Source organism: Heloderma suspectum, chromosome 6 (assembly GCF_057233095.1).
Source record: "Heloderma suspectum isolate Gila_16-S chromosome 6, 16-S_ref, whole genome shotgun sequence".
NCBI classification, from domain to species: Eukaryota; Metazoa; Chordata; class Lepidosauria; order Squamata; family Helodermatidae; genus Heloderma; species Heloderma suspectum.
In genome coordinates this window covers 49,043,504-49,062,452 of record NC_139463.1, presented here as the reverse complement: position 1 = coordinate 49,062,452, position 18,949 = coordinate 49,043,504, and the positions used below count along the sequence as shown (strand labels likewise).

General features: G+C 50.0%; 2 protein-coding genes across 2 annotated transcripts in view; one reads left to right on the top strand and one right to left on the bottom strand.

The window, feature by feature from the left end:
* The window catches only part of LOC146340798 (uncharacterized), an 815,287-nt gene that overhangs the window by 246,277 nt on the left and 550,061 nt on the right, over positions 1-18,949 (top strand). The window lies entirely within an intron of this gene.
* SLC4A5 (solute carrier family 4 member 5) overlaps positions 1-18,949 on the bottom strand; it is a 125,382-nt gene that overhangs the window by 84,740 nt on the left and 21,693 nt on the right. Inside the window, exon 3 of the mRNA XM_084807035.1 lies at positions 10,943-11,103. Coding sequence (XP_084663161.1) covers positions 10,943-11,103 — 161 coding nt within the window. The remainder of the gene's footprint in view (positions 1-10,942; positions 11,104-18,949) is intronic.

Sequence of the window (18,949 nt, the reverse complement as noted above, 5' to 3'; positions counted from 1 at the left end):
CCCATTCCCAGAAGTGTTTGGTGCTCAGCACAGCCACCTGTAAACAAACTTTGCTTCCCAGGCAGAGTGCTTGATAAGGCTTTCTACTCATCAGTAAGGAATGCACTGAGAAGGCTGTAATTGGCCTTTTGACTCATCTCAACATGCTCAGAGGCCTAATAGCAAGGGAATTGCACCAATAATGAAGTTAAGCAAGCATTATGTATCTTTAGGCCCCTCTAACACTACAGGTGACTTGGTTATGCTCCTGGGGCCAAAGAAACCTCAGCTGGGAGAAAAGATCAGGGGAAAGTTCACGCTCATGGAACTGCTGCCATCACGTCTAGTTTGGCATAAGGTGCCCCCAGTGCCCCCAGGGCACGAGCTAGACCCCTCCTAGAGCGGAAGATGAGCCAGAGGATGGTCCCAAGGCAGAATGAAGCAGAGAGACCACGTTGAAGATCTCTGTCAAGGTAACGGTGTTTAACTGTGAACTGTGTTAGAATTTCATTGAGCCTGTAGTTACTGACCATCAGCTATATGATTTCTGAACAGTGTAACCATTAAGCTTTTGCCGTGAAATTCCTTGCGATAAAGAAATCTCACTAATTTGGGTGTCCAGTGTTGGACTGCCTGAGCATGTGCGCTGAAGAGATCGAGAAACCAGACAGCATGTTCCTGGCCAAGCCAAACCGTTACTACCAAGTTCCTGCAAGCTGCAACAAATTGTGTAAGCTGGGAGACCCAACCTGATGGAGAAGAAAAAGATGTCATAGTAACTGTCTTCAAAAACAGTGAGGCCTGCATAGCTGGCTGGCTGACGCTGTAAGTGATGTTACAATTGCAAACCAAGACTGTTTTCCTGTTTGAGACCCCAGCGGAAAAATCCAACCTGAGTATTTTGTCGCCCCTGACGAGGCAAAGATTTAGCTGCCATTTACCTCATCATGTCTTATGTTGAACTTGGGATTTACAAATGTAAACAAACTGTGAAGCTCTACTTTCAAGTCCTGCAAATCACCCCGCCACCTCCCGAAGAAGATTGATGGCTGCATAAAGAATGCAAGTATATGGTGACCCCCATCTCCCCACAGTGTCCTAAGTTTCAGCACGTTGTTTGTGTGCCAGGTTACGGAAGACGAGAAGAGAGGGCGTTGTCGTATGGTATTAAATCCCTAGCTAGCCTACCTAGTGATAGATACCCCTAAAAGTTTTTCTCCTCAGTCAAGCCTCAGTGTCCTTAATCCTTTCTTGAAAAACGTTTAAAAGTATAATTGTTGTTCTGTTGTTAAGAGCCGTGCAGTTCAAAACTGCCCCATAACTAAAAGGTTACTTTTGGGAAGAGGAGGGGATCATAGCCAATTAGCTCTCCTTTTCTCCTTGCAAAAGAGATGGTTTTGTTGTTTTTAATGTGTTTGAAATAGCTTAGATTGAGATTTCTGACAATGTGTTTACAAGCTCCCTAGTTAGACAGTCGCTTCCCCACAGCAATCTCTGAGCAACCAAGCCAAGAAAGTGTGAGGGGAGAGAAGTAAATTTTTAGAGTGAAGAAGCGTCATGAGAGCAAAGATAATGTCTATGACAAGGCTGAGCTTCAGTCATGCAGTGAGGCCTTGTAAGTGATAGCCAAGATTCAGTTAGAAGTAGCCTGAAAGGGCTTAGGCCTATTCAGTTTTTAGAATGTCAGAGTCTGTGTAAGTTTATCTCTGTCAGTGTTCTCAGAGCGGAGCCAGTGGGAGTCACCCAACTCCCTGTCTTCCACTGGTTTAGCCTTGGTGGGCAGGGAGGATGGAAGATGTCTATGAGAGACTTTCAGAGTGGGATTTGCAGAAAGGTTGCCCAGGTTAAAGCGTCACTGCTGGAGAGCTGAGAAGTGCCGTTCTGTTTAGACAGAAGCCTTGCTAAAAAGGCTAAAGGCCCTTGTCTGTCGAGAGATTTAGAAGGGGTCACACCTTCCCCTTTTGAGCTGATGCAGAGACAGGGAGCCTTTGCTGGAGAACATCTTGTCTTCATTGCCCAAAGCCTTCTCTGTTTGGATCCATCATCATCTGGGCTTTTGAGAGGCACTCTGCATATGGACTGGAACTTTGGATTGTTAAATACTTGCTATGGAAAGTACTGTGAGGCTTTCCATAGACTTGAACTCTCGTTGCTGTAGATTATGTGTCTGTGTTTGTAGTCAGCTCAGTGTACAGCAGGCTGGGTTTGATCTATGTCTTTTGGACTTCCCTCTGCCAGAACTCATGCAGCGTAGAGTTGTCGATGTGAAAGTGGCCTAAAACTCTTTGCATGTGTGGGTGTGCCCCTCCCTTGATCTTTATGGGCCCTGACCATGCATCCTGGAGGAGCAGTGTGATTGCTGCATCTGCTCCATCATGCCTCACCATGCAGAAGGTTTTCCACTTATGATGTTAGATTTTAATGAAAGTTTGTTGTGTCTGTTTTATGATTTGTTAAATATTATGTGATATTTGCAAACGTCTTCACTGTCAGTTGCAGTTCTGAATGATACTGAGTGTGGTTCCCAATGGTTTGAGGTTAGTGCCACCTGGGACGGAGCCTTCAAAGTTAACACGCAGAAAGCAAATAAATCCATAGAGAAAAGAGAAAGATCAGGACAGGGACAATGAAAGAGACAGAGAGAAAGAGTAAGTGGCAGACAAGGTAGAGGAAAGAAGGGGGGAAAGGCAAAGAGAGGAGAAGGGAGGAGGAAAAAGGCAAGGAGAAGGAACAAGTGAAGGGAAAAGAAGAGGATAAAGAGAAAGAAAAAGAGAGGGTGCCAGACCATACATGCATGCCCCAGTGAAGATGGGTATGCACAAATAAAGAGTGCCCTAGCATTAACTGGGCTACCCCTAATGGTAGCTATCTGTGGAGAAAAAGTGTGGCCATGGTTGCCCCCAGGGTGAACTAGAAGCAGCTGATTATGCCTGGAGCCTATTACCTGGCACCCACACCAGGTAATACCTGGCACCTACTATTACCTGTAGCCACAATAATGTACAAAGTGAATATCTTTGGAAGGGCCATGAAAATGGTATTGAACAACACTGCTGAGGCACTAGAAGCCATAGGGATAGAGATGATGAGCATGAGAACTGCTGTTTTGCAGAACCGCCTGACCTCAGACATGATTACAGCACCTCAGGGTGGCATTTGTGCCATGCTGCAGCAGGAATGCTGCTGCGTATACATCCCTGACAAGCAGAGTGTGATAAACCACAGCGTCAGGACTCTGTATGCGCAAACTGAGAAAATACGTCACCTAGAAGGGGAGTCCCTCTTCAACCCGATTTTAGAATAGTTTCAAGGGACTGGGAGTGGGGTGGGGTGGAAGTGAGTGGTTGCAATAATTCTGACTGTTATTGGCAGCTTTATAGCTTTGTATGCTTGCTCATATGGCTGTTGCATTTTAAATTATATATGCAAGTAGATGTCAACCCCCTGGTGATCAAACAGCAAGGCAAAGAAGATCCAGCCCTCTGGCTATCATCCTTTGATCATCTGAGGGTGGAATGTATTGGCCCCAGGAGCGTAACAAGTCATCTGTAGTGTTAAAGGGGCCTAGAGATCCATAATGCTTGCTTAAGTTCATTATTGGTGCAGTTCCCTTGCTAGTAAGCCTCTGAACATGTTGAGATGAGACAAAAGCTGATATCAAGATGTGCCTGGGAAGTGAAGTTTGTTTGTCTTAAAGCTGCAGGTGGCTGTGCTGATAACCAAACACTTTTAGTCTATGCTGGGAATGAACGCTAGGTGGCACTTGCTGCTGTCATGCTGCCCCATTGCTAAATATGGCATAAAACCCATTGTACCCCAGAGAAACTGTCTGATCCAACCATTGGGTACGCCTATGTGCTGTAAGTTACTCAATAAAGTCTCCTTGTAAGTAAATCGGGATCTGATTTATCACTCTATCTTGGCACCTCTAAATTAAGAGTTCGAAACCTACGGCTGGGGCAATACAATGTTGGAGGGACTTGGGCCACTTAACCTGAACTTGAAGGGTTAATATGTACCTGAGTCAGATGGGAGGGGGAAAAGGCTTTTGCAAGGAATTACCCAGAAACCTGTGAGTACTGCCCATCGGATAGACAAGAGAGAAAAATCTTGGAGGGTGGAATGATGGCTGAAGGAAATGTACATGCGGCCATGGAGAAACTAGGCACCGGAAACTACCAGATATGGAAACCCAAGATGGAAGTGGTGCTGGTGAAAGTGGACTTGCGGGAGGGTCTGGAATCGGCTCACCCTGCAGAAAACCCCCAGGACTGGGACAAAAGGGACAGAAAAGCAAGGGCAACAATTGCTCTATCAGCCCAAAATGACCAGTTGCTCCACATCAGAAAGGAGCAAACAGCTAAGCAAATGTGGGAGGCTCTGCGGATGGTGCACCAGCCTACCAGCATAAATGCAAAGCTCTTTTTGAAGAGGAAGCTGTCTAAAATGAGGCTTGAGAAAGGAGCCAGCTTGCCAGACCAGGTAAATGCAGTCTTGCAAGTTGGTGAGGAGCTGCGGGCCATTGGCTCAGAGACCCCAGAGGAGGATGTCTGGCCATCATCTTGTGCAGCCTAGTTGACTCCTATGAACCCCCCGTAACAGCCTTCGAAACGCACCCTGAAGCAGAGCTAAGATTGGGCCAGGCTGATTAGGGAGTGGAATCATAGGACAGAAGCATGGCCAACGCCTCATGTAAGAGGACAAAGGCGAGGCCAGAAACAAAGGCCACGAGGGAATCAGAACAAGCCCTTAAGGCAAAGGCAAAGGAATGCTCCAGGTGTGGGGCCAGGACACATTTCAAGAGAGACTGTCCTGAAAACGGCCGCAAGAGCAGCAAAGGGCAAGGCGGAGTAAGCTGCGAGCCACAACGGGCCCATGCCTGCCGTTCTGTTTACCTCAGAGTAACTGGAGCTCAGAGGCACAACCTAGTTTGGGTGCTGGACTCGGGAGCCGCACTCACATCACTAGCCAGAGGGAGTTCTTTGAGGAACTGGATCACCAAAGCAGGGTTATGTTTATTCTTTGGAATCCGGCCCCCTGGAATCCGTGGCGGAACAGACTAACCCCCCCCCAACCCCCCCCCCCCAGGACAGAACCTACCTGGTGGTGGCTGGTCCGGGTCGCCGTCTTCATCTGCTGCCGGGCTGTGGAACAAAATGGCGGCCGGCGTAGTGGATGCCATTTGTGTCCGTGCCGTTGGCCATGATTGGCTACGTAAATATTTACATAGCAGATCACAGCCAATGGCAGGGACACAAATGGCATCCCCTACACCGGACACCAGTTGCGTCCGCAGACCGGCTGCAGCCAGAAATCCGGCAGTGGCCGGAGCCGGCTGGTGGCTCCATGGACTCCCAGCGGAGCGGAGCTGGCCGGGGAGGATTCCAGGGGGGGGGAGGGAGGGATTGCCTTCCCCCCCCAGCGGATGCTCCGGAACGGAACCAGGTAAGTGATCTGCCCACCCCTAGGAGAAGGCACCACAGACTGTATAGCACCACCACATGGTGGGAAAACAAAGCTAAAAGATGTCTTGATTGCACCAGCCCTGGAAAGGAACTTGCTGTCAGTAAGAAAGCTTACTGCAGGCAGATTTGTCCTACTTTTCGAAGGCGATGAATGCCAAATCTCCAGAGAAGTTAGGTTGTGGGGCAATGCCAGGGTGAGGAACTCTATGTATGAGATTGCTGGCAGCAGAGAAGAGGCCAAGAGGGCAGACCACACACCCCACAGCAGTTGCATCCACCTCTGGCACAGACACATGGGGCACAGAAGCATGGAGGCAGCGAAGGAGCTGGTGACCAAGGAACTCACTGCAGACTTACAGATCGCAGCATGCAGGTCAAGGATGAGGTGTGTGCGCTGCATCAAGACCAAGTCCACGCGAGCCCCACTGCCCAAGGCAAGCGGGAGCAGAGCTAAAGAACCACTGGAGCGCCTCCACTCCGACCTCTGTGGACTGACGGAGGCGATAACCCCTGGAGGGGGTCAGTACTTCCCCACCTTCATTGGTGATTATTCCAGGTTCACAACAGTGTACATACTCAAGCGTAAGGACCAAGTACTGAGCAAGCTGAAGGAGTTTGCTGCAGCAACCAAGAACAAATTCTGCAAAACACTGGGCACCATTCATACCAACAATGGAGGAGGGTACTTCAGAAAGGAGATGGAAGTGTACCTTCAGGCCCAAGGCATCGTGCACTAAATGATGGTCAGCTACTTGCTGGAGCAGAATGGCGTGGCTGAGAGGCAAACAGATCACTCCTAGACATGGTAAGAAGCATGCTGTCAGATGCAAATCTACCACTCAAACTCTGGGGAGAGGCGGTGTCTACGGTGGCCTACATACAGAACAGGCTGCCAGCCAGGGCCACTAGCAAAACACCTTTCGAATTGTGGCATGGAGCCGAGCCGAAGGTGGCCCATCTGAGAGTTTGGGTGTAAGGCCTGTGCTCACATCCCAGAACAGAAAAGGCCCAAGCTGGCTGACAGAGCCATCGAAGGGGACCTGGCAGGATACAACCCCACGGTAAAGGCTACAGAATCCTTATTGCCCAAGACTGCAGCATCATAGTCAGCCAAAGTGTGCAGTTTGATGAGCCTGCATTGCCTGGGACTATGGAGCTGATAGAGGTGAGCCTGAGCACATCTGAGAGCAGAGAAGGGGAGCCCACGGCACCCGAGGAAGATGAGAGGGCAGCTGACACACCCAATCCCACCAGCGAGGCCAGCGACACCGGGGAGCCCAAGCTGAATGCAGCGGAGCAGCAGGACCCCAGGAGGTCGGAGAGGGCCACCAAAGGTGTGCCGCCAGCCAGGTGAGTAGCAAAGGGGTGCTCTCAAAAGTGTGGGGAGGACTACGATGAAACATTTGCCCTGGTGCTAAAGCACACCACGATTAGAGCAATGCTGAGCGTGGCAGCCAGCAGGGAGATGCAAGTTAGGCATCTAGATGTTAAAACAGCATTCCTGTACGGTGAAATGGAGGAAGACCTGTACATGATGCAACTGCCAGGGTTTGTAGATCCAGACAGGGCACAAAAGCATTTACGGACTCAAGCAGGCCGCCAGGGCCTGGAGCGAGAAATTAATGAAGTCCTAGTAAATCTGGGTAGTAAATTCCCTAGTAAATTCCCCCAAAGGGAAAGCAGACACCTGCCTCTATACCAGGCAGAAGGGGGGCAGGGAGGCATACATACTTGTGCATGTGGACGATTTGGTCCTGTGCTATGAGCAGGAAAGCGATGGCATTGGAATTATGCTCAGACTGAAGCAGAACTTTGAAATCAAGGACCTGGGCCCAATAGTACACTATTTGAGTATACAGGTCCAGAAGGGCGATGACAGGAGCTTCCTCCGTAGTCAGAGACAGAAGATCGAGGAGATGGTGCTGGAGTTCGGAATGGCGGAGGCGAAGGGGGCCAAGACTCCCATGACCACAGATCACCTGAAGGGGCGAGATGATGACGTCTCACTGCCGGATAACTAGCAGTATCAGAGGGCCCTTGGTAAGCTGCTATTCATCGCGACAATTACCAGGCCAGACAGCTGCAGCCATGGGCATCCCGAGCAGGAAAGTGGCCCAGCCATCTCAACGCCACTACAACAGAATGAAACGCTACTTGAACGGTACCACACACACAAAGCTCAAACTGCCCAGCAGCACACACGCAGGGCTGATAGGGTTTGTGGATGCAGACTGGGTGGGCGATGAGTCGGACCGCAAGTCCACATCAGGAAACCTGTTCACATACAATGGCGGGGCTATCGGTTGGGCTAGTAAGAAGCAGGCAGTAGTGTAAAGTCTGTCCTTAACCCACCACTCGAGTGTGTTTTGTCTACATCCGTGGCTACTGACAGGGGGCTGATTTGGACTTCAACAAGCAGGGTACCGCAGGGCTCAGTCCTGGGCCCAGTGCTCTTCAACATTTGTATTAATGACTTGGAGGAGGAGGTGCAAGGAATGCTGATCAAATCTGCAGATAACACAAAATTGGGCAGGATAGCTAATACCTTGGAAGACAGAAACAAAATTCAAAGGGATCTTGATAGGCTGGAGCGTTGGGCAGAATATAATAGAATGAAATTTAATAGGGATAAATGCCAAGTTCTGCACCTAGGAAAAAGAAACCAAATGCACAGTGACAAGATGGGGGATATGTGGCTCAACAACACTACATGCGAGAAGGATCTTGGAACTGTTGTGGATCACAAGCTGAATATGAGCCAACAATGTGATGTGACTGCAAAAAAGGCAAATGCTATTTTGGGCTGCATTAATAGAAGCATAGCTTCCAAATCCTGGGAAGTACTAGTTCCCCCTCTACTCAGCACTGGTTAGGCCTCATCTTGAATACTGTGTCCAATTCTGGGCACCACACTTTAAGAGGGATGCAGACAAACTTGGGAGGGTTCAGAGGAGGGCAACAAAGATGATCAGGGGACTGGTAACAAAGTCCTATGAGGAGAAACTGAAAGAACTGGGCATATTGAACCTTGAGAAGAGAAGACTGAGGGAGGGGAGACAGGATAGCGCTGTTCAAGTCCTTGAAAGGTTGTCACAGAGAGGAAGGCCAGCATCTCTTCTTGATCAGCCCAGAGTGCAGGACACGGAATAATGGGTTCAAGGTACAAGAAGCCAGATTCCGGCTGAATATCAGGAAAAACATCCTGACTGTTAGAGCAATATGACAATGGAACCCATTCCCTAGGGAGGTAGTGGGCTCTCCCACACTGGAGGCATTCAAGACGAGGCTGGACAGGATGCTCTGACTTGGATTCCTGCATTGAGCAGGGGGATGGACTCAATGGTCTTGTAGGCCCCATCCAGCCCTACTATTCTATTATTCTGTGATTACAGATGATCCGTGAAGTGCTCTCATAATTTCTTTCCTTGCACAAAATTTACCTTTGTACAGCTTAAATTGATGGTACCACCCAATGGCTACGGTGAATGCTTTTCTCCACCTGTATCTGCCATTTAGCTGTCTGAAATTCTGAAACCCCTAACATGCTTCCCACACCACATCATTAGATTTTAAGTTTGTTTCCATCAGTCCTTCTTTCTCTAACTCACATTCTATGTATTTACTGAAATACACCTTTCAGTCTGGGAGGGGCTGTAGCTCGGCGGCAGAACACCTGCTTTGCACGCAGCAGGGCCCAAGCATGATCTCTGGCAGCATCTCCAGACAGGCCTAGGAAAGAAGCACTGGAGACCTGCTGCCAGTCAGAGTCATGTCTGACAAGACACAGTCCTGATGCGGGAGACCTCCCCCAGTGATGACTCAGACATCCCCCTGGTGCAGGCCTGAGCCCCCTTCCCCCCGATTCCAGCACTACTCCAGCCAACCCCAGCAACGCTGAAGAGACCACACTGGGCCCATCCACAGAGGAGGACCTGGACAGACCTGTAAAAGAGTCCCCAACCACCCTCCTGCCAGAACTGTTTGCAGCTGTACCTGGGTGTGGGTAGCCGTCCTGACCATATAAGCTCTCAGTTGAGACCTGCTGCTTGCTGGAATAACACCTTTCTTTCAGCTCCTAGTACCTTGCAACCTAGCTTTCCTGACCTTGCTTCTTCTCTGGATAGATCTCCTGTGCTGCTGAGCCCTGGACACCTGCTGAAGCCTCGCTCCTTGGATTGTGCTTGTATTTGACCGCTTGCCCACACTTGACTTTTGGCTCCACCACAGACTGTCATGGACCAGGACCCTGAACCCTCATCCGCAGAGGATTCCAACTCCTTGTACTCTGAAGAGGCAGCTCCAGAGTTAATGGTTCAGGGAGAAGACTCAGCTGCAGAAAGGCTTCCAACTTCCCTAGGACCCTGTTCTCCAGAAAGACCCCTGGGGGCAGGTTTCACAGTACTAGGAACTGAAGTAAAATGTTCTAGTAGCTAACAGGTCTCAATTGAGAGCTTATAAACTGGAGCTTCTGGAGCCCTACCCAGGGCTCAGCTGCAGCACATTAGAGGCTCTTTGTCAGAAACCTACTCATGAGCAGGGCCTTGCTCACAAGGAGGACTTTACTCTTGAGGAGCCCTCTTCAGCACGCTGGCAGTTCTTCACCTGCCCACTGTCCTAGCCTGAATCTTAACATGCTGGCATTCTCATACTGGGGGGCCATGGTGGCTTAGTGGTTAAGACGCTGAACTGCAGACCGGAAGGTCGGCAGGACAGCAGTTCGAGACCCAAGTGCCGCATGACGGAGTGAGCTCCCGTCTTCAGTCGCAGCTCCTGCCAACCTAGCAGTTCGAAAGCAAGAAATTGCAAGTAGATAAATAGGTACCGCTTCGGTGGGAAAGGTAACAGCGTTCCGTGCACCTCAGTGTTCAGTCATGCCGGCCACATGACGACGGAAGCGTCTTTGGACAGCGCTGCCTCTTCGGCTTAGAAATGGAGATGAGCACCACACCCTAGAGTTGGACACAACTGGATGGGGACACCTTTACATTTTTATTCTCATACTTGGGCACTAGGTGATGGTTCAGCATCCCCCTCTGCCTCTCAAGGAGGCATCACCCCTGATGGCTCAGGACTGTCTTGAGTAGTGCCGGGGTTCTCTGAGGCAACCTGTTTCTTGGGGACACTTGGCTCCGAAGGTTCAAGCTCTTCCTCTGATGAGGAATCCCCCAGGGGAGTCATGGCAGCTGGTAACTCTGTGCTTCTGATCTCTGCCTGCCTTTTGACCTGGCCTTACAAATTTGACCTGGCCTTACAGATTTGATCTAGACTTACAGATTTTCCCCAGACTGAGCTTTACTCAGTCAAAGCAGGACAGTCAGTGTTGACAATACTGGACTAGGTGGACCAAGAGTCTGACAGGTTCCTATGCTCTTGCCACAAGGTGGTTATTGCCATCACATCTCTTTTCTTGTTGAAATCACTTTTGTGTGCCCCATTAATTTGTGTGGTAGGTTGTGCCCATAGGAACAGATATCTACTGTTGTTTTTTAGGTTCATACCTATGATTTGTGGCAAGGAGTAGCCATCCAGGTCCAGCAGCACAGTTCCTGTCTGCAGGCAACTGCGTAGCTCGAAAAGGCTATGCAAAGATAATGTTGACACGTGAGGTTTGCTCCATCTCTCCCCTCCTTCTTCCACCTTCTCTTCAAACTTAATCCATCTGAAACAGAGAAAGAAGAAGCCATGAACAGTGCTCTGTAGAAAAGATGGCACAATCACACACAGTGTAATCTATACATGTCTACTCAGAAGTAAGCTCTACTGAATTCAATGGGACTTACTCCCAGGTAAGTGAGTATAAGATTGCAGCCTATGCCACCTGACAGAACAGGATGCTTAAGTTCTGCTCAGAGGTAGGGTAGGTGGTAGGGAGATTTTCCCATTTGGCAACATCTCCAGGTGCCCCCATTAGCTGGGGTGAGGCAGGGGGTGACTGGGGAGAGGACCTTCTTGGTTGTAGCACACTGTTTGTGGCTTGCTTTCCCCAGGAAAGCTTGACTGGCACCTACCTTGCTGTCTTTTTGAAGATCTTTTAATCTGGGATGGAAGTGTTTTAATTGCTGCTGTTCTGTCTCATTTTATTGTTATATTATTATTGTAGTTTCACAGTTTTTTTGTTTTAGATTTATGCTGTAAGATGCCCTGGGAATGTTTTGACATTGAAGGGTGGGAAACACACTGACTAATTAAGGGGTCCCAAACATTTAAGCCTGTGGACATATTTGGAATTTTTAAAAAGTGTTGTGGGCCCGACCACAAAATGGTCACGTTTGGGGGCATGGGAAGCCACAAAATGTTGGGAGCATTCTGCCTCCATACACATTGGGCTGGTTTGCATGATCAAAACAAGTCATGGCGCATACTGGGGAGGAAGGAACTAGAGGATTGGCTATCCTTGACTTGATCCTAACCAACAGAGATGACTTAGTGGATAAAGTAGCAGCCAGTTACAGGAACTCTGGGGGAAAGCGACCATGTTATACTTGAGTTCTTGATTCTGAGGGAAGCAAAAGTCAAGTGTAGTCAAATGTGTACCCTGGATTTTAGGAAAGCTGATTTTAATAAACTCTGAACAATGATCAGTAAGGTCCCATGGCAAGTGACGCTAACGAGAAAAGGAGTCCAAGATGGGTGGGAGCTTTTAAAAAAGAAAATTCTCAAGGCACAATTACAAACAATTCCAACAAGAACAAAAGGTGGAAGACAACAGAAGAAGCCAATGTGGCTTCACAAAAAGCTTAGAGATGACTGAAAACAAAAAAAGGACACATACTGGAAAGAAGGCCAAGCAACAAAGGAAGAGCACAGGCAGGTAGCACAGAATTGCAGGGATGGCGTCAGGAAGGCTAAAGCTGAGAACGAGCTGAGGTTAGCGAGGGAGGCTAAAAGCAACAAAAAGGCTTTCTTCAGCTACGTGCATAGTAAAAGACAGAGGAAAGAAATGGTGGTTCAGCTATTAAATAAGGATGGCAAAATGATAACAGATGACAAAGAAAAGGCAGAGGTGCTCAATTCCTACTTTGGCTCAGTCTTCGGCCAAAAGAGGGTCTATGAGCCCCCTGGCAAAGGTGAAGTACAGGCTGAAGGGGCAGGATTGCAGCTTGAGATTGATAGGCATATGGTCAAGGAAACCTAATTACTTTGAATGAGTTCAAATCTCCAGGGCCAGATGAACTGCATCCTAAAATAATAAAGGAACTGGCAGAAGAACTCTCAGAACCGCTGTCTATTCTCTTTGAGCAATCATGGAGGACGGGGGAAGTGCCAGATGACTGGAGGAGGGCTAATTTTGCCCCTGTCTTCAAAAAGGGTAAAAAGGAGGAACCTGGGAACTACAGACCAGTCAGTCTGACATCAATCCCTGGGAAAATTCTGGAGCAGATCATAAAGCAATCCACCTGTAAGCACCTTGAAAACAATGCAGTGATTACTTGAAGCCAACATGGATTTTTCAAGCACAAATGCCACCCAACTAATCTGATCTCATTTTTTGATGAAGTAACCTCCCTTGTGGACCATGGGAATGCTATGGACATCATATACCTCGACTTCAGCAAAGCTTTCGACAAAGTGCCCCATGATAGCCTGATGAGCAAACTAGCTCAATGTGGGCTATATGAAGCAACGATCAGGTGGATCCACAGTTGGCTATGGAATCGAGCTCAAAGACTTATCGGACTTATCAATGGGATCTTCTCAAACTGGGGAGAGGTAACAAGAGGGGTACGACAGGGCTCAGTCCTGGGCCCAGTGCTCGTCAACATTTGTATTAATGACTTGGGGGAGGAGGTGCAGGGAATGCTGATCAAATTTGCAGATGACACAAAATCGGGTGGGACAGCTAATACTTTGGAAGACAGAAACAGAATTCAAAGTGATCTGGATAGGCTGGAGTGCTGGGCAGAAAACAAATGACATTTAATTGGGATAAATGCCAAGTTCTGGACCTAGGAAAAAGAAACCATATGCACAGTTACAAGATGGGGGATACGTGGCTCAACAACACTACAAGTGAGAAGGTTCTTGGAACTGTTGTGGATCACAAGCTGAATATGAGCCAACAATGTGATGTGGCTGCAAAAAAGGCCAATGCTATTTTAGGCTGCATTAATAGAAGTATAGCTTCCAAATCCTGGGCTCAAGTTACAGGAAGCCAGATTCCGGCGGAACATCAGGAGAAACTTTCTGACTGTTAGAGCAGTACGACAATGGAACCAATTACCTGGGGAGGTGGTGGGCTCTCCCACACTGGAGGCATTCGAGACGAGGCTGGACAGCCACCTGTCAGGGATGCTCTGACTTGGATACCTGCATTGAGCAGGGGGTTGGACTCGATGGCCTTGTAGGCCCCTTCCGACCCTACAAGAGCCTCATGTGGTGCAGAGTGGTAGGTGGCAGTATTGCACCCAAAACTCTCCCCACGACCTGAGTTTGATCCCAGCGGAAGCCGGGTCTCAGGTAGCCGGCTCAGGTCGACTCAGCCTTCCATCCTTCCGAGGTCGGTAAAATGAGTACCCAGCTTGCTGGGGGAAAGGTAGTCACGACTGGGGAAGGCAATGGCAAACCACCCCGCTACAGTCTGCCATGAAAATGCCAGCGCAAGCGGCGTCCCTCTAGGGGTCAGCAATGACCCGGTGCTTGCACAGGACGTCCTTTCCTTTCCTTCCAGCCCTACTATTCTTTGATTCTACGATTCTAATACACATGGCTGGGGGGGGGGGGGCATAAATCCATTAACCCCAGGATCTAAAATTACCTAATAGCACCACTGGCTGTGCACCTGTTCCTGTGCCCCCCGACACCCACCACTCAAGCCTGCTGACTAGCCAGGCAGAGGGTGTCAGAAAGAGAGAGAAAAGGGGAGCCCTCCCCCCTTTGGGCTCCGGCCCCACGCAGTGCCGGCTGGGACCACGTGATTGCCAAGCATGATGGACTGCCCCTGAAGGAGTGCAGCCCTCAAGAGAAAAAAGAGAATGCTCACCGCTGTGCACCCCTGGCATGAGCAGGATGGTCATCAGTGGCTATTTCGTCCCTCCACCCGCCCGCTGAAGTCAATGGCAGGGAAGTTCCTTGCACCAGGACCGGTAAAGGTGCACTGCCGATTGCTGCGGGGCATTGCTGTGGACTGAAGGTGTAAGTGTGGCCCCCTGCCCCTGGTGCCACCTGCATCCCACGCCTGACTCTGCCCTGTGTTAGCTAGGGTTCAAACCGGGTTTTGGTGGAAAGAGTAAACGCTTTTTTTAACATTGTGAAAAAGGCAAGCACTGGCTATTGAAAAGTCATGGAGGAAGGGCCGCGTTGCAGGGCATATAATGGAGGCGTTGCAAGCAGCCAACCGAGTTATTATAACCCCATTGATCAGCTGGCACCAGAAGGGCATTAGAGTAAGACCCAGATGAACCTCCCTGTGGAGGGAATTCCAGAGTTGAGGAATTAGAACACACTTGGAGCCAGAGAAGGGATTCTACTGGTTGACAAAAGGCATGTACAGATGACTCAAGGTGGCCATTACAGGGGAGATAATTCCATGAAATGGGGTGCCACATTAAAGGAGGCCCTGCTCCGTACACTAGCTCAGTCTTCCCCAATAAGCTTTGGACCTCCCCAAATCATAGACTGCTGCAACGACTCCAACAGACCTCCACAAGAGTGTCCTCCACATGACTGGCATTGAGTCATGTTTGGCCCAGTGCTTTCTTTGGTGTGCCATGCCAAATAGAGGATTTTTATTGGCATCCAAATAGGTAGACAAGAATAAAGAGCTGGGGCTGTGCACCCCACAATAAGTTTTGGGCCATCCCAAATGGCACAGCCACACATTCAGGAGAGTGTCCTCTACCAGATGACATTAAATGGTGTCTGGCCCAAAGCTTTCTTTGGGTGCAGGGCACTGTCAAGCAGGGTGCCCCCATACCAGGAATAGCCACAAAAAATAAGGAACCTAGGGTGTGCAGCCTAAATTAAGCTTTATTTATTTATTTATTTATTTATTTATTAAATTTATTAATCGCCCATCTGACTGGTCACCCAGCCACTCTGGGCGATGTACAACCCACCATAAAACAATTTAAAACAATAAAATTTTACCATAATTTTTTTTTTTTAAATACCCTAACCCACCCCAAATGCCTGCCTGAACAACCACGTTTTTAATGCACGACGGAAGCTCATTAAAGAGGGGGCATGATGGAGTTCCCTAGGGAGGGAGTTCCACAGAGTGGGGGCCACCACAGAGAAGGCCCTCTCCCTCGTCCCCACCAGTCTAGCTGTCCTGGCTGATGGGACAGAGAGAAGGCCATCCGAGGCTGATCTTGTTAAGCGGCCTGTCTGGTGCTGCTGGAGGCGCTCCTTAAGATAGGCTGGGCCGGAACCATATAGGGTTTTAAAGGTCAAAACCAACACCTTGAATTTGGCCCGGAAAACAACTGGTAACCAGTGCAACTCCTTTAGCACTAGAGTGATGTGATCTCGCCGGCGGCTGCCTTTAATCAGGCGAGCCGCCGCGTTCTGTACCAGCTGCAGTTTCCGAACCGTCTTCAAGGGTAACCCCACGTAGAGCGCATTACAGTAGTCTAAACGAGAGGAGACCAGGGCATGTAATACCGATGGGAGCAGATGGTCGGGAAGGAAGGGGCGCAGCCGCCGTATCAGATGGAGTTGATACAGCGCTGTCCGGCTCACAGCTGACACCTGAGCCTCCATGGACAGCTGGGAGTCCAAAATGACCCCCAGGCTGCGGACCTGGTCTTTCAAGGGTAGCCGTACCCCATTCAACACCAGGTCAACATCCCCCAGCCTCCTCTTGTCTCCCACCAAAAGTACCTCGGTCTTGTCAGGGTTCAGCTTCAGCTTATTCCTCCCCATCCAGCCACTCACCGTCTCCAGACATTTGGACAGGGATTCTACGGCCAACCTTGGTGAAGATTTGAATGAGAGGTAGAGCTGCGTATCATCCGCATATTGATGACACTGCACCCCAAACCTCCTGATGATAGCCCCCAGCGGCTTCACATAGATGTTAAATAGCATCAGGGAGAGGATGGAACCCTGTGGCACCCCACAAGTAAGTGGCCACGGGTCTGAAACCTCCTCTCCCAGTGCTACCCCCTGGTACCTGCCGGAGAGGAAGGACCGGAACCACCGCAATACAGTGTCTCCAATGCCCAACCCCTCCAGGCGGTCCAGGAGGATACCGTGGTCAACGGTATCAGAAGCCGCTGAGAGGTCGAGGAGAACAAGGAAGGAGCATTCACCCCTATCCAGAGCCCTCCTCATATCATCCACCAAGGCCGTTTCTGTCCCATGCCCAGGCCTGAAGCCCGACTGAAATGGGTCTAGATAATCAGTTTCTTCCAAGTGTGCCTTCAACTGCACCGCCACCACCCGCTCAATCACCTTGCCCAAAAATGGCAGATTTGAGACTGGGCAAAAGTTGTTCAGAACTTGAGGATCCAAGGAGGGCTTCTTTAAGAGCAGTCTTATCACTGCCTCCTTGAGGGCTGATGGCATCACTCCCTCCTCAAGGGAGGCGTTCACCACCGCCTTGATCCCCTCACCCAGTCTCTCTCTGCAGCTCATAATGAGCCAAGATGGGCAAAGATCAAGTAAGCATGTGGTCAGCCTTACAGATGAAAGCACCTTGTCCACTTCATCAGGAGGAAGAAGCTGGAACCGATCCCACAAAACCGGTTTGCCACAGGCCGCCTCTTGCTCACTAACTGTATCCACAGTGTGCAGAGTAACACACCTAATCTGATCAATTTTATCTGCAAAGTGCCTTGCCAGAGCCTCACAGGAGGCCTTAGAATGCTCCAGTGGTTTCGGAGCCACAGGACCGACCAGGCTCCGGACCACTTGGAACAGCCTCCTGGGACAGCACTCTGCAGACGCGATGGAGGCAGCATAATATTCCTTTTTTGCTGCCTTCACCGCCACGTGATAGGCTGAAGATATAGCTCTAGCCCGTGTCTGATCGTCTTTGGAGCGAGACTTCCGCCACCGGCGCTCTAGCCGTCTCACCTCCTGTTTCAGAGCTCGTAACTGCGGATTGAACCATGGTGCAGTCCGAGCCCTGTTCAGGGGGAGAGGGCGTTTCGGAGCCACCCGATCTAATGCCCCAGTAATTGCGGCATTCCAGCCACCCACCAGGGTCTCGACCGAGTGGCCGTTGGCATGCCTCAGAGAATCCCCAAGCGCGTTCAGGAATCCATTTGGATCCATAAGACGCCTGGGGCGGACCATTTTAATGGGTCCTCCACCCCTGCGGAGGGGTTGTGGAACCGAGAAGTCCAACATCACCAGATAGTGATCTGACCATGACAAGGGGGTGGTGGATATACCCCCGACTTCCAGATCACTCCCCGCTTCTCCAGAAACAAACACAAGGTCTAGTGCATGACCGGCTACATGGGTGGGCCCAGTTAGAATATGGTGCAGCTCCCAGGAGGCCATGTATTACGGAGACCTGGCTGGCCGAGGCTGCTGCTCCAACCCTTGCAGCCGTGTCCAGCTGGATTTTCGTATGCACAGCAGCCGAGGGCTGGGGATGGGGGAGGGGGAGTGGCTGTTATCTACCGAGAGTCCTTGGTCTTCACCAGACCCCCTCTCCGGGAGACCAAGGTTGTTGAGTGCATGTACTGGAGGTTGGGCCCGAAGGGCAGTCTGGGGATTCTGCTCATGTACTGTCCACCCCGCTGCACGACTGACTCCCTGGCCGAGGTGCTTGAGGTGGTCTCTGATGTGCGTGTACAGTCCCCTAACTTACTGGTGTTGGGGGACTTCAACATACATTCGGAGGCCATCCTCACAGGAGCACCTCGGAACTTCATGGAGACCATGGCCTCCTGGGAGCTGCACCATATTCTAACTGGGCCCACCCATGTAACCGGTCATGCACTAGACCTTGTGTTTGTTTCTGGAGAAGCGGGGAATGATCTGGAAGTCGGGGGTATATCCACCACCCCCTTGTCACTTATATCCACTAAATTAAGCTTTCAAGCACCCCAAATTATACACTCACTCATCCAGGAGAGTCCTTGATGTGACAGCACTGAATTGCATCCAGCCCAAAGCTGTCTTTGGGCGCAGGGCACTGCCAACTGTCAGCCATAGCCAAGACATGTAGAAAAGACTAAGGAACTGGGGTTGTGAACCTCACAGTTCTCTGTGGGCCACCCCACGTAATATGCCCATACATCCAGGAGAGCATCACTACTAGCTGACATTGAACAGCATTCAGCCCAAATCTTCATTTGGATGCAGGGCATGGTGACGTGTATGAAGCTTTGAGACTTGATCTGTGAGAGTGTCCTCTGCTAAATGGCACTGAACTGCACCTGGCCGTAAGCTTTCTTCACATACAGGGAACAATCAAGCATGGCCCCCATGCCCATAACAGCTGAAATATGTAGAGAAGAATATGAAGCTGAGACTGTGCCAAATAAAACATCATGCTGGATGTGATTTGATGCTGCCGCATAGCGGAGACTCTCCTGAAGGAGTGGCTG